Source organism: Aspergillus fischeri, genomic scaffold (genome assembly GCF_000149645.3).
Source record: "Aspergillus fischeri NRRL 181 1099437636265 genomic scaffold, whole genome shotgun sequence".
NCBI classification, from domain to species: domain Eukaryota; kingdom Fungi; phylum Ascomycota; class Eurotiomycetes; order Eurotiales; family Aspergillaceae; genus Aspergillus; species Aspergillus fischeri.
Window position 1 is genome coordinate 175515 of NW_001509761.1, and position 12537 is coordinate 188051.

At 50.4% G+C, this 12537-nt stretch overlaps 1 protein-coding gene across 1 annotated transcript, besides 7 other annotated features; it reads left to right on the plus strand.

The window, feature by feature from the left end:
• Positions 1-141: part of a mobile genetic element that runs on past the window's edge.
• A 153-nt stretch (positions 142-294) lies between these two features.
• NFIA_001140 (Pfs, NACHT and WD domain protein) lies at positions 295-4641 on the plus strand (the record flags this gene model as incomplete). Its single annotated transcript, XM_001258663.1, has 3 exons — positions 295-1252; positions 1317-4567; positions 4621-4641. 3 exons carry the CDS (start codon positions 295-297, stop codon positions 4639-4641), a joined length of 4230 nt encoding a protein of 1409 aa, XP_001258664.1.
• Positions 3042-4546: a microsatellite.
• A 3583-nt stretch (positions 4642-8224) lies between the features above and the next one.
• Positions 8225-8249: a microsatellite.
• Positions 8225-8250: a microsatellite.
• A 320-nt stretch (positions 8251-8570) lies between these two features.
• Positions 8571-9797: a mobile genetic element.
• Position 9798: 1 nt separating this feature from the next.
• Positions 9799-10797: a mobile genetic element.
• A 2-nt stretch (positions 10798-10799) lies between these two features.
• Positions 10800-11201: a mobile genetic element.
• Between the last annotated feature and the right edge of the window lie 1336 nt (positions 11202-12537).

Below are 12537 nucleotides of genomic sequence, written 5' to 3' on the forward strand. Positions count from 1 at the left end.
CACTCCCAGATTGCCGAAGCGGCTGGCTGCCATCCAAGTACTATCACTAGGCATGTCATCAACATGAGCCTTTTTGGGAGTGTCAAGGCACCCTTAAATAAGGGCGGACGCCTCCGGAGACTCACACCAATTATGGTTAAGCCCTCCGCCACGCAGGCCACGTAGCTGATTACCCCTCGTACTTCCCAAACTCGATTTCTTCAATCACGGCCCGTACCAAATCACTATATACCTGGAGTCGTGGGAATCAGAGCAACCTTGTATCATTTTCTTTTGATTTGTGCTGTGCCGACGATGCCTTCCTTCACGCCTGATGATTATACGATCGCGTGGATCTGTGCCTTACCGCTAGAAGCGGCAGCGGCTCGCGCCATGCTCGACAAGATCCACACCCCACCTCAATGGTCTACTGATCCCAACGCCTACGAACTTGGCGAACTAAACGGCCATTATATCGTCATCGTTCTCCTACCAGCGGGAGTGTATGGAACAGTGGCTGCCGCGACCGTCGTATCAGATATGCTCTCGACCTTTCCTGGGCTTCGGTTTGGATTAATGGTGGGAATTGGAGGCGGGGTCCCCGGAAAACAAAATAACATGCGATTAGGGGACGTGGTAGTCAGCAAGCCCGGTGTAAAGCATAGTGGGGTAATGCAGTATGCCTATGGTAAGGCAGTTCAAAGTGGGCAGTTCGAACAAACGGGGACGTTGAATAAACCGCCACAGATCCTTCTGACGCATATGAATCAACTTCAGGCGAAACACATGACTGGCGGTGAGGATGTTTCACAAATAGTGCAGCAAGTACTAGAACGATATCCCAACATGAAAAAGAGCTTCTGCCCCCCAGGATATGACACTGACTATCTTTTCCAACCCTCCTATCACCATGCCAGCAGAGACAATGACTGCGGAAAGTGCGACAAACAGCAATTAGTCGAACGACAACCGCGTGATACCAAAGCGCCTCACATTCACTATGGATTGATCGCGTCCGCAGACCAGGTGATGAAGGACGCAAAAACACGAGATCGTCTAGCTCAAGAACATGGGATACTTTGTTTTGAGATGGAGGCAGCAGGTCTTATGGACAAGCTTCCAACTCTTGTGATCCGAGGGATATGCGACTACTGCGATTCCCACAAGCAGAAACAGTGGCAGGGGTATGCAGCCTTGGCAGCAGCAGCCTATGCAAAATTATTGTTATCGATCGTGCCCGTTGAAGCTGCCACGGCTGCACGGTCAAGACAACGTTAGTACAAGCTAACTATCCTCGCTCATATGATGGGCCGTGAAATGTGCTAAGTTGTTTCAAGGTTATAGTAGTGAAGACCAACGCTGCCTGCAAGACTTGCTCTTGAGCCATCCAGATGATGATCGAAGACGCATTGAAGGCACTAAGGGTGGATTGCTGGACGACTCATTCCGATGGATCTTGGCTAGTTCCGAATATCAGGCATGGTGGAACAGCTCAGAGAGCCAACTTCTTTGGATTAAGGGAGATGCTGGGAAGGGTAAGACCATGCTTATGATTGGGATCATCAAGGAGCTGTTGAAACCAAAATCATCTAAATTGCTTGCCTATTTCTTATGCCAAGGAACAGATCGCAATCTGAACAATGCTACCGCTGTCTTGCGAGGCTTGATTTATATGCTGATTACCAAGCAGCCGCACTTGATTTCACGCCTGCGACAAAGATACGACACAGAAGGTCAAAGACTGTTTGAGGGTTCAAATGCTTTTTACAGCCTGTCCACTGTTTTTGAAAACATGATTGAACATCTACAGCAAGCCCCGGTACACCTACTTATTGACGCCCTTGATGAGTGTAAAGTGGACTTGGAAAACTTGCTTAAACTGATTGCGAAAACAATGTCCATGTCATCCGTCCGGGTCAAATGGATTGTCTCCAGTCGCAATATGGGCTATATTGAGAAGATCCTAAACCCTGATCATGAAGCCAATAAGCTCAGCCTTGAGCTCAACACGGGTTGCATTTCTCATGCAATTGAGACATATATCAACTACAAAGTTCTGCGCCTCAGAATCCTTGAGAGTGATCAAGAACTCCAGGGACATGTCAGAGATCAACTCAGCAAAAAGGCCGATGGGACGTTCTTATGGGTGGCACTGGTGATTGAAGAACTTCGCAAATGCGAGCTTGAAGAAGAAGTCCTTGACGCCCTTGAGAACATTCCAACAGATCTCTTCGGACTCTATAATCAAATGATAGAGCAGATAGATCAACTCAAGGGTCGGCGTCGTGACGTCTGTATAAAGGTCTTGTCCATGGCGGTTCTTGCCTATCGCCCGCTGCACTTATCTGAGATGCGCCACCTAACCGCGAAGCAGAAAAAAGGGGAGATAGAGAGGACAGTCGGGCTGTGTGGATCATTCCTTACAATCCGCGATGAATATGTCTATCTCATCCACCAATCAGCCAAGGACCATCTTGACAAAATTTATGCCGATACTGCCATCCTACAAGAAAAGTCAGTGACCCATCACATATTGTGGAGCCGATCCATAGAGATTCTCTCGATTAAGCTGCGACGCAACCTCTATAATCTTGATAATCCAGGTCTTCTAGTATCTGAGATAGCGGCTCTCCGACCACATCCTGACCCGCTGTTCGACCTGCGATATAGTTGCACGTACTGGTTGGACCATTTCATTGATTCTGGGTCCCTGACGAAGGTTGAATCATCAGAAGGTCAAATATCCGAATTTTTCAAACAGCATCTCCTCCACTGGTTAGAAAGCCTTGGCCTCATTGGCGAGCTCCGGCATGGGATATTAAGTCTCAAAAAGCTTTCCGCTTGTCATACCCAGCATCAGGCTATCTTCAAGGAAGCCGAGAGGTTTGCGAGTGGCAATGCTATAATAATACAAGAGGCACCTCTACAAACCTATAGTGCCACACTTGTCTTCTGTCCTCAAAATAGTTTGAGCAAGAAACTCTATTGGGATGAGCGGTTCGAGTTTATAGAGCGGGCATATGTAACGCAGGAATCCTGGGATCCATGTATGCAAGTTCTGGAGGGCCACACGGGCTGGGTCACAGCAGTGGCCTTCTCACCTGGGGGGCAGACAATCGTGTCTGCCGCCGCTGATGAGACCATCCGGCTCTGGGATGCAGCCACGGGCAGTGCGAGGCAGACCCTGCAGGGCCACACAGGCTGGGTCATCGCAGTGGCCTTCTCACCTGACGGGCAAATAATCGCGTCTGCTGCCAAAGATGGGACAATCCGGCTCTGGGATGCAGCCACAGGTACTGCAAGGCAGACCCTGCAGGGCCACATAACCTCAGTTGAGGCAGTAGCCTTCTCACCTGGCGGGCAGACAATCGCGTCTGCTGCCACAGATGGGACCATCTGGCTCTGGGATGCAGCCACAGGTGCTGTGAGGCAGACCCTGCAGGGCCACACAGGCTGGGTCACAGCAGTGGCCTTCTCGCCTGACGGGCAGATAATCGCGTCTGCTGCCACAGATGGGACCATCCAGCTCTGGGACACAGCCATGTGTAGTGCAAGGCAGACTTTGCATGGCCACATGGACTGGGTCACAGCAGTGGCCTTCTCACCTGACGGGCAGATAATCGCGTCCGCAGCCAAAGATGGGACCATCCGGCTCTGGGACGCAGCCACGGGTAGTACGAGGCAGACCCTGCAGGGCCATACAGCCTCAGTTGAGGCAGTAGCCTTCTCACCTGACGGGCAGATAATCGCGTCTGCTGCTAAAGATGGGACCATTTGGCTCTGGGATGCAGCCACAGGTGCTGTGAGGCAGACCCTGCAGGGCCACACAGACTCAGCCATGGCAGTGGCCTTCTCACCTAACGGGCAGACAATCGCGTCTGCTGCCGATGATAAGACCATCCGGCTCTGGGATGCAGCCTCGGGTAGTGTGGGACAGCCCCTGCAGGGCCATACAGACTCAGTCATCGCAGTGGCCTTCTCACCTGACGGGCAGAAAATCGCGTCTGCTGCTGATGATAAGACCATCCGACTCTGGGATGCAGCCACGGGCAGTGCGAGGCAGACCCTGCAGGGCCACACAGGCTGGGTCACAGCAGTCGCCTTCTCACCTGAAGGGCAGACAATCGCGTCTGCTTCCTATGATAGGACCATCCGGCTCTGGGACACAGCCACAGGTAGTGTGAGGCAGACCCTGCAGGGCCACACAGCCTCAGTTGAGGCAGTAGCCTTCTCACCTGACGGGCAGACAATCGCGTCTGCTGCTGATGATAAGACCATCTGGCTCTGGGACGCAGCCACAGGTGCTGTGAGGAAGACCCTGCAGGGCCACACGGACTCTGTCACGGCAGTGGCCTTCTCATCTGATGGGCAGACAATCGCGTCCACTGCTGTTGATAAGACCATCTGGCTCTGGGACGCAGCAACAGGTGCTGTAAGGAAGACCCTGCAGGGCCACACGGACTCTGTCACGGCAGTGGCCTTCTCACCTGATGGGCAGACAATCGCGTCCGCTGCTGCTGATAAGACCATCCGGCTCTGGGACGCAGCCACGGGTAGTGCGAGGCAGATATATCATTCTGATACAATAGTGAAAACCCTCTCATTCTCGGCGGATGGCCGTTGTCTGAACTCTGATCGTAGTTCGCTCTCCTTGAATTATAAAGCCTCCAATTCTTTCGGCAACATGATAATCGTGCATGAGAGATGGATAAGCCGCAACGGGCAGCACTTGATTTGGCTTCCACCACAGTATCGGGCGACATGTGTGCTTACCAGAGAGAAAACAGTGATCCTTGGCCATCGATCAGGTGCCTTGACATTCCTCTGGTTGACCTAACATGGTAAACGTTTTTGTAATTACCACAATTATAGTTGGTGCTTTGTCCCTATCTTCCCTCTTACCTACTCTCCTTAGTCTCTTTGTAGAAGAATGGCCTGGGGAAAGTATTCCCTTTATACTTCACTATATTCCCGCACGAAGCCTCCAGCAGATTCTAGATTGCAAGCTGTGTAATGAGCACGTTGGTACCCAAGTGATGGATGCTTTTGTGGCAAAGATCTTTCTTTACTCAATCTAGTGAGAGTAAATTGAATGGAGGCAGGAATATCACTCAGTTTCCGGGAATAGGTGGCGCGGGGTAATTCAAGGTCGGGTTCCCTGAGCTGGAAAATGCGGAACACTTGCAGGCAGGGGGAGAGGATTCGTGCAGAAGACCTTTCCGTGACTTGCCACTCACCTCGGAACCCAGGCTTCTCCGTTCCTGTGCTTAGCCCTTTCGGGTTAGCTGGGCAATTTAGTCACCTGACTTAGTGACCCGGAACTGAAAGTTCCGACCGCCGCCCAACGACTGAGGCACTAACGTAAACTTGCTACGGCCCCTCTTGACAAGCACGTGACCAGCAGCTAATATCGGAACATAGGGACTGATCCTGTTCCACTTGACGTGGTCTCCCATCGACGAATCGGACCTGGATTTACTCTTTTCCCACAGGCATTGACTTCGCCAAGACCAAGCTCCAGGGATTCTTTACGGTACTATATCACCTAGTACGCTCCGTAAAATATGAGAAGAATTGCCCAAAGTTACTACGGACTAAAGTGCAGAAATGTGGAAGCCGAACCTGCAAGCGCCTGTATTCTTTCGCAACTGAGCTTGCCATCACTGAATTGAAAGCACCGACCCTTACAACATTTCTTGCCTCAGCAAGCCTGAAAAAAACCTCTGCTCATGTCTTCCACGCCAACTCCAACGTATTCGCGGGAGTTGCGAAATCATGTGGGCAGGCAACCATGACCTTGATGTTGAAGCAGACGATTGATGACGTATTGGGCAGTTGTCGAGAAAGACTGGGGAACATGATTTGGACCGCCCTTTACTATGACTGGGGCATGTGGCTCGGAAGGTCATGGCATGGAGAGAGTTGGACCAGATGCTACGCTATGGGCTGAGCAAATACGGAGCGGACAGCCATGGAGCTATTCGGTGGACCCAGTGGGCGGAACAAACAGATATTACGGCAGTTTATTGCTAGGACGAACGAAGGAGAGATGGACGGTACGGTGAGACAGGCCTGAGGCAGAAACTTTTCTCTCCCTCGGTGCCGCTTCTGGAGGGGCTATCCGTCAGGTTAAATGAAGTGAAGAAATTACAATGTGTTAAACTCGGGCATGCAGATAAGCCGTTCATTATAGGCTTGTAGTAACAGTACCAAATCTGCTGATATTACACAGCGCACTGAGTTCTGTTTTATCCCGCGGAAATTTATCGTGGATCTCTTGCAAATCATGCAAAGTTGGTCGCTTTGGGAGCATAGCTTATTCAACTTCCCGACAGTCGACTGGGATCAAAATTGTTCATTCACTGAAACCTTGCGCACGAAGAAGAAGCAAAAAATTGTTTTTAAAAAGTTTTTCTCCCACCTCTGAAATGATCATCTTCGCCCTTTTGTCGTGCTCCTCCGTCGTAGGGATCACCGATTAGGAGTGATACCCTATCAAGAGGGAGGTTGTTCTTCTGCTCGCGAAGTCAATCCCCCATGGATCGCCCGTACGGGATCCATACGTATGTCCGTATGTCATTATATCAGATTACACCTTTTTTTTACCGTTAAAATACACGGAAGATAGATATTCCATGGGCTTGCTATTTACGGTTTAGCTCTGTTTTGAATGAGGTTTCAGGAAAGAGCCCAGAAGTATAAACATTTGCACCGGTATTGCAACCAGCTGTACCAGCAAAATTCTCAAAGCGGAGCGACCACGTTGTCTACCTCCATGTTACGACTTTTTCCGCAGTTGGAATCCCTTAAACAGCAGACCAACCTGTGCCGCGGCATGGACTAGTGTGTAGTATATCCCTAGTGCAGCCGGGTAACAGAATGAAGCTGTGACGGATCGCAAATGTGGCGGGGTCACAACGTTGTAGTGTGTAAATCAGACTCTATCTGGCTGCACGCGTACAGATAAATTTGCCCGCACATTGGCAGCGGCGACAGACCGATAGTGTTTTGATGAGAGGCAACCAACCAGGGTACAACGTAGTGAAACGTGATTGACGATGAGCCTCAGCCGTTCCTGGACGACGGAATTTGCGGAGCGATCCTTTGTAGATGCTACCACAAAGTGGCCCCTATATGAGGCTGGCTGTGTATTCTGAGGCTATTTGTCTAGACAGAAGCTTTCTCTCTGCCATGTTTGGGAGGTGCAGTGGTTGTGTAATTAGGGCACCAAGAAGACTAGATTTCTCTCCATTTCTCAGCGTTCACGAAAATCGACAAACGAAGTACCCTGGTTTATATAGCCGTTTGTCTTTCCGACACCTACTCTCTCAAACCACGGTAGTGCAGATAATTACAGGAATGCCGGCTTCAGTAACGGCAGAGTTCTGTCGCGTTGTCGCTTGCGAGATCAAGGATACAGTCGATTTTGATTATAATCATGAGCCGGTCTACCTTCCTCATGGTTGGCCTGGCAATCTTCCAATTGTCGATATAGAAGCGGAGGACGACATTATGTATAGCAAACATGATCAAGCTCTATGTTATGACAGTTAGAAACCAGGCGAAAGATTGAGCTGCTGCTTCACCTACGCTTGCCCTACTTATCATGACCTTGTGTTGTGGCAGGTTTGCAGCAGAGGTTCACAGGGAAACCCAAGCCCTCATACACAGAACAATGAACAGGCTCATATTAGGAATGACTTCATGGTCGGTCAGCTCCTAAACACCTACAAGTCAGCATGCAAGACCCTCATCTAGTCTAAAACTGTGATACAAACCTTGTTAGGAGTCCTCCTCCACCATATCTGCGCTATCCTCGTCGGCTTCTCGATCTGCCTCCAGTCCGTCTCGATTAGGAACTCAAGATGTGGAACCGCTCCCATGATATCTAGAGTGTGCAGCAGGGTCCAGCGCAAGATGGAAGAAGCCATTCTAGATAAACTCAAAATAGTGGAGAAGGGCTAAGATCAGAAGCAGCCCAGACACCAAGTCTCGTGGTGCGAGGGTCGCTCACACAATGGAGTCCTGGCCCGATAGACCACAAAAGCTGTCGGTGGCTGCAACTAGGATCTAAAAGGCAAGGGTTGCCCCTGTTATTGCGGTTGACACATAGAGAGTCATACTTCAGGGAGCAGGTCAATCCTGGTGATTCAGTGAGGTGCAGAATGTGCTTGTTGAAATAAATAGGGGAGCTCGAAATCAACTTGTGATGGAACTACTAGTAAACTGATTATACATATTACAGTGGTTGGTTGGTTGGTTGGTTGGTTGATGTCATTTACCTGACCCCTCGCCATGAAAGCGATATGCAGCCTACCACAACTATATATGCGTACGTACATGTAGAGCGTACCACTTCCTGAAACGAACTTAGAGCCTCGTCAAGGCCTGCCGTGGCCTAACTGCCGTTCCCATTGTTAGGCTGCCCTCGTGGCGCGCGACTCCAAAACCGCTGTGACGCCTCGGCGAAGTCCAAAAACGGCCTTGACCGTCTTCGCCCTTGAGACGGTGTCCGGTTTACCTTTCTTACCTTCGGTCGAGCCTCCCAGCAGACTCGAGACGCTACTGAACGCGTCCCCTACTTCCCTCCGTAACTCCCTTCGAATGTCCCTCAGATCCGGGCAGTCCACTATCACATGGGTGACAGTCTCTTGTGCGCCGCACACGCACAGGTCGTCGTCGCGGAAGCGAAAGGCTTTAGCGTAGGTGGATAACCAATTGTGGCCTGTGCGTAGCTGTGTTAACAGGTACAGTCGGTTCCTGGGCAGGCTCCCATATAGCCTCCTTGTGTAGGTTGCTGGCAGGGTGCTGTCGATCTTTCGTAGGTGACCACCTTTGTTGGATGACCTCCATTCCTGTTCCCACTGATTGAGGATATTGCCGCGGAGGCGCGCGCTTTCCATCGAAGGTAGTGGGCAGAATGGTTGTGTTTTGCCTGGGCGCGCGGCATCCTTGGCCAGTCGATCCGCAGCGTCGTTTCCAGGGTTATCACAGTGCCCTGGCACCCATTGAAGGTGCAGCGAGATTCCCTCTGTTTGGACTTCTGTGGCAGCTTGGAGGATCGCGTGGATGATCTGCTGTCCAGATTTGTTCCTCGGATTTTGAGTTGCCTGCAAGGCTGATCGGCTGTCACACAGTATTGTCGCTGTTTTCCGTCCCCTTTCTAAGCCTCTCGAGAGCTGATGGGCAACTTTAAACACCATGCTGATAGCGTAGAATATACCAATAAGCTCCGCTACATGAACAGACCAGCGGTCCATTGGTCCCACTTGAATTTGCTGAGATTCAACGGTCTCCAAGTTGCTGTTGAGTGCCACAACGGCAGCGCCTAGGTGACCCTCGCGTCCCGAGACATCTGAGTAGACGACAATGTCCGATGTGAACCGCGTGGTTTCAGCGCGCTCCACGGCTGTCTCTCGGTCTGACCCGACCTCAATCTCCGCGAAGGGTTCAACTCGCCACGGTGGCAGGGGACTTGGGTCGATCGTTTCTAGTTCATCCAATCTTTGTAGGTCCATAGACTTTAGAGCTTCCGCCAGTGGGAACCGAGCGTAGTTTCCAATGTTGTTCCTTCGTCTCTGAGCTCGGAGGAGCGCACTCCAGATAGGGTGATTGCGAGGTAGAGTGTGGAGTCTCGTGATAGTATATTGTGCTCAGCGGCGGAGGCGGAGGTGTGTTGGAAGAACATATGCTTCCACTTCTAGAGTGGTGGACGCTACTGTCTTGAACGCCGACAGGAGACGGATCAGAGGGGCCCTTTGTACTGTTTTTAGGTGGCGTAGGTGGGTTTTGTCACGTAGAGGGTCATGCCAGACCGAACGCATAGTCTACCACTGGTGTGACGCACGCTTGGTAAATTTGTCGCATCTGTTCTAGGCGTAGATGTCGTAGTCCAGCCAGAGCGATGGTCACCTTGGTGGCCCGTTTGATGGCTTGCTGGACGTGCTCTTTCCACCTCGGCTCATGGTCGAAGATCACACCCAGTAGCTTCGCCGTGGGTGATGGTTCGATAGTTTTCCCGTTTATGACTATTTGCCCTTGTAGTTGCTCACTTCTTTTCCTGGTGATATGGATAAGCTCGGTCTTCTCAGCTGCGAAGCAGGAGCCAATCTGTTGCGCCCACGCTTCGATGCGAGGGATATCCTCTGACTGGATTTTGGCTTAGTTCTCTTCGGCTGAGCGGCCTACTCGCCAGCGGAAGTAGTCATCAATGAAGGCTGATGCGCCACCATGAAACGTGACAGGTTGGTCGACCAGGTCGGAGTTGAAGAATGTGAACAGAATGGGTGAGAGGGGTAAGCCCTGCGCTAGTCCTGCATTGACTAGCGGGGCGACCTCGGTACGGAAGTCATCAAATCCTATATTAGCGAAGCGGTCGCTCATAAAGCTTGCAATCCACTTTCTAGCGATGGCTGGGATTCCCTTTGCTCGGAGGCGGGCGTCAAGGCTGATTTTGTTGACATCGTTAAAGGCCCCTTTCAGATCGAACGCGACGAGTGTCATTACTGCATGTTTATACCAAGCTTGGTCGATTGCGTTAGAAAGGACTAGCAGGGCTTGTTCAGTGGTCCTGCCCGGTCGCCCTCCAAATTGTGTGTCGGGTAGTAAGCCGTGCTGCTCGGCAAGGTACGATAGTCGTCGAGCCATCACTGCCTCAAGAAGTTTACCGAGTGTGTTGAGGAGTGAGATCGGGCGATAGGCCCCAGGGATCGAGTAGTCCGGCTTCCCAGGTTTCCGCAACACCACGATCTTTGCTCTCCGCCATCGTTTCGGGTGGTGCCCTAGTTCGATTAATGTTGTGAAAATTTTGGTGATGACTTTCCTACATACTTCCACAGGCATTTCCACACAAGCGTCGGTAGACCGTCTTCGCCCGGTGCCGTGGAGCTTTTGGCTGCTTTAAGAGATCGCTGGACTTCTAGTTCCGTGATTGGTGGCCAGGGCAGCTCCAACGGGGCCTGGATTGGTGGGTCTTCGAGGGGTTGGTCCATTTTGGGGAAGAAAGTGTCCAGAAACGCTTGTGCTTTGTCCTCGTTCTCCACCAGTTCGTTAGAACCAACGTGCAAGGCCGAGACGCAACCCCAGGTCTCTCGCGGTTTCATATAGGTAGCAGCTTTCCATAGTGTTCCTTCCCCAGCTCTGTCTAGGAACTGTTTCCAGTGTGACGCTTTGACTTTTTCAATAGTACGGGTCCAGGCTCGGCGCTTTTGCTGCATCTCTTGGAAGAGGGTCATTCCAGGAGAGATGATGTCGAATTTGCTCGCGTAGTCGAATATACCTCCTCACGCAGGATTGTTGGGCCGCGGGGACGTCCGGACTGTCATGTCGCATGAATCTCCAAAGCTCCAGGCGATCTTTCTGCAGGACTCGGTCAAAGACCCCCGTGCGTGGTTCGTAGATCTGTACAATTTCCTCTTCAAGCCCAAGGTTGCGACAAAGGAATGCAAGAAAATTTCCATTGACCATGGCAGCCTTGATCTGCGTCATCTGACTTTCAGTCAGCTGCGGTTTGTTCTGGTATAGCCGTCTTGCTATGATCATGTCGAGAATTGCGTCTCCGAGAAACTCTAGCCTTTGGTAGGAGCCTGTGCTTGTGTCTCTCCTCCATGAAGGATGCGTGAGGGCTTCCCATATAACATAACGGTCGCTAAAGTTGTGGCCTACCAGAACGCCTATTTTCTTGTCTAATTCAGGTGGAATAACCAACCCAGCCTTTGACGTCGGGCGTCCTGAAAAAGACGGCATCGCAGTTGGAATCGGTTTCAGAAATTGATGCATGGTTGTCCATGCAGATGGATATCCGCCATTCACAAATGAAGCCCCGATCAATGCCTCCAACACGTCAGCCAGGATTTTGCTCGGTAGTTCGGTTTTAATGGTCAACGAATCGTTCATTCGTAACTTTGGCACTATCCACCGTCGGGTGACGCAGGTTGGAAGTTGTTCAAGGCATGCCTTTTGTCTCTCGAAGAAAATTTTTTTTGAACGATACAGACTATAGGTTTTAGAAAGTTAGTAAGTAGCTAGTAAGTACTCAATAAGTGCTTACCTATACGCATTCCGCTTGCGAATATCTTGTTCAATTGGGTCGATATTCTCTCATATATCTTTGATTTCCTGCCATGTTGCCTTATCTAAAAAAGTATGGTGCAGCAGGCGTAGATCTGGTTTCAGATATTCACATACTAGAGCTCCAGAACATTTCCATATCCATTTCTTAACTGGGCAGTTCAAAAAGGATGATTTAATATTCTTTCTTGCACCTTGGACACTCGCTCGAGAATATTGAATCTTTGAATTGGTTAGTAAGAGAGATTCGCAAGCACTTGATAAGTACTTACATCTTTGACTAATTGCTCTGCTTCTTCTTGAGAGTAGTTATTCACTGGAATAACATAGGTATATCCATTTGGATCTGTCCTTGGATACTCTGGCAAATCATTTGTGTATTCAATATACAGTGTTTGAAGTGGATGAGTTTTTGTGTCTGTTAACTGAGTAAAGCAGCTTGGCTGGGCCTAGGTTGTCAAAAATCAGTTAGTAAGTACTTGAAAAGCA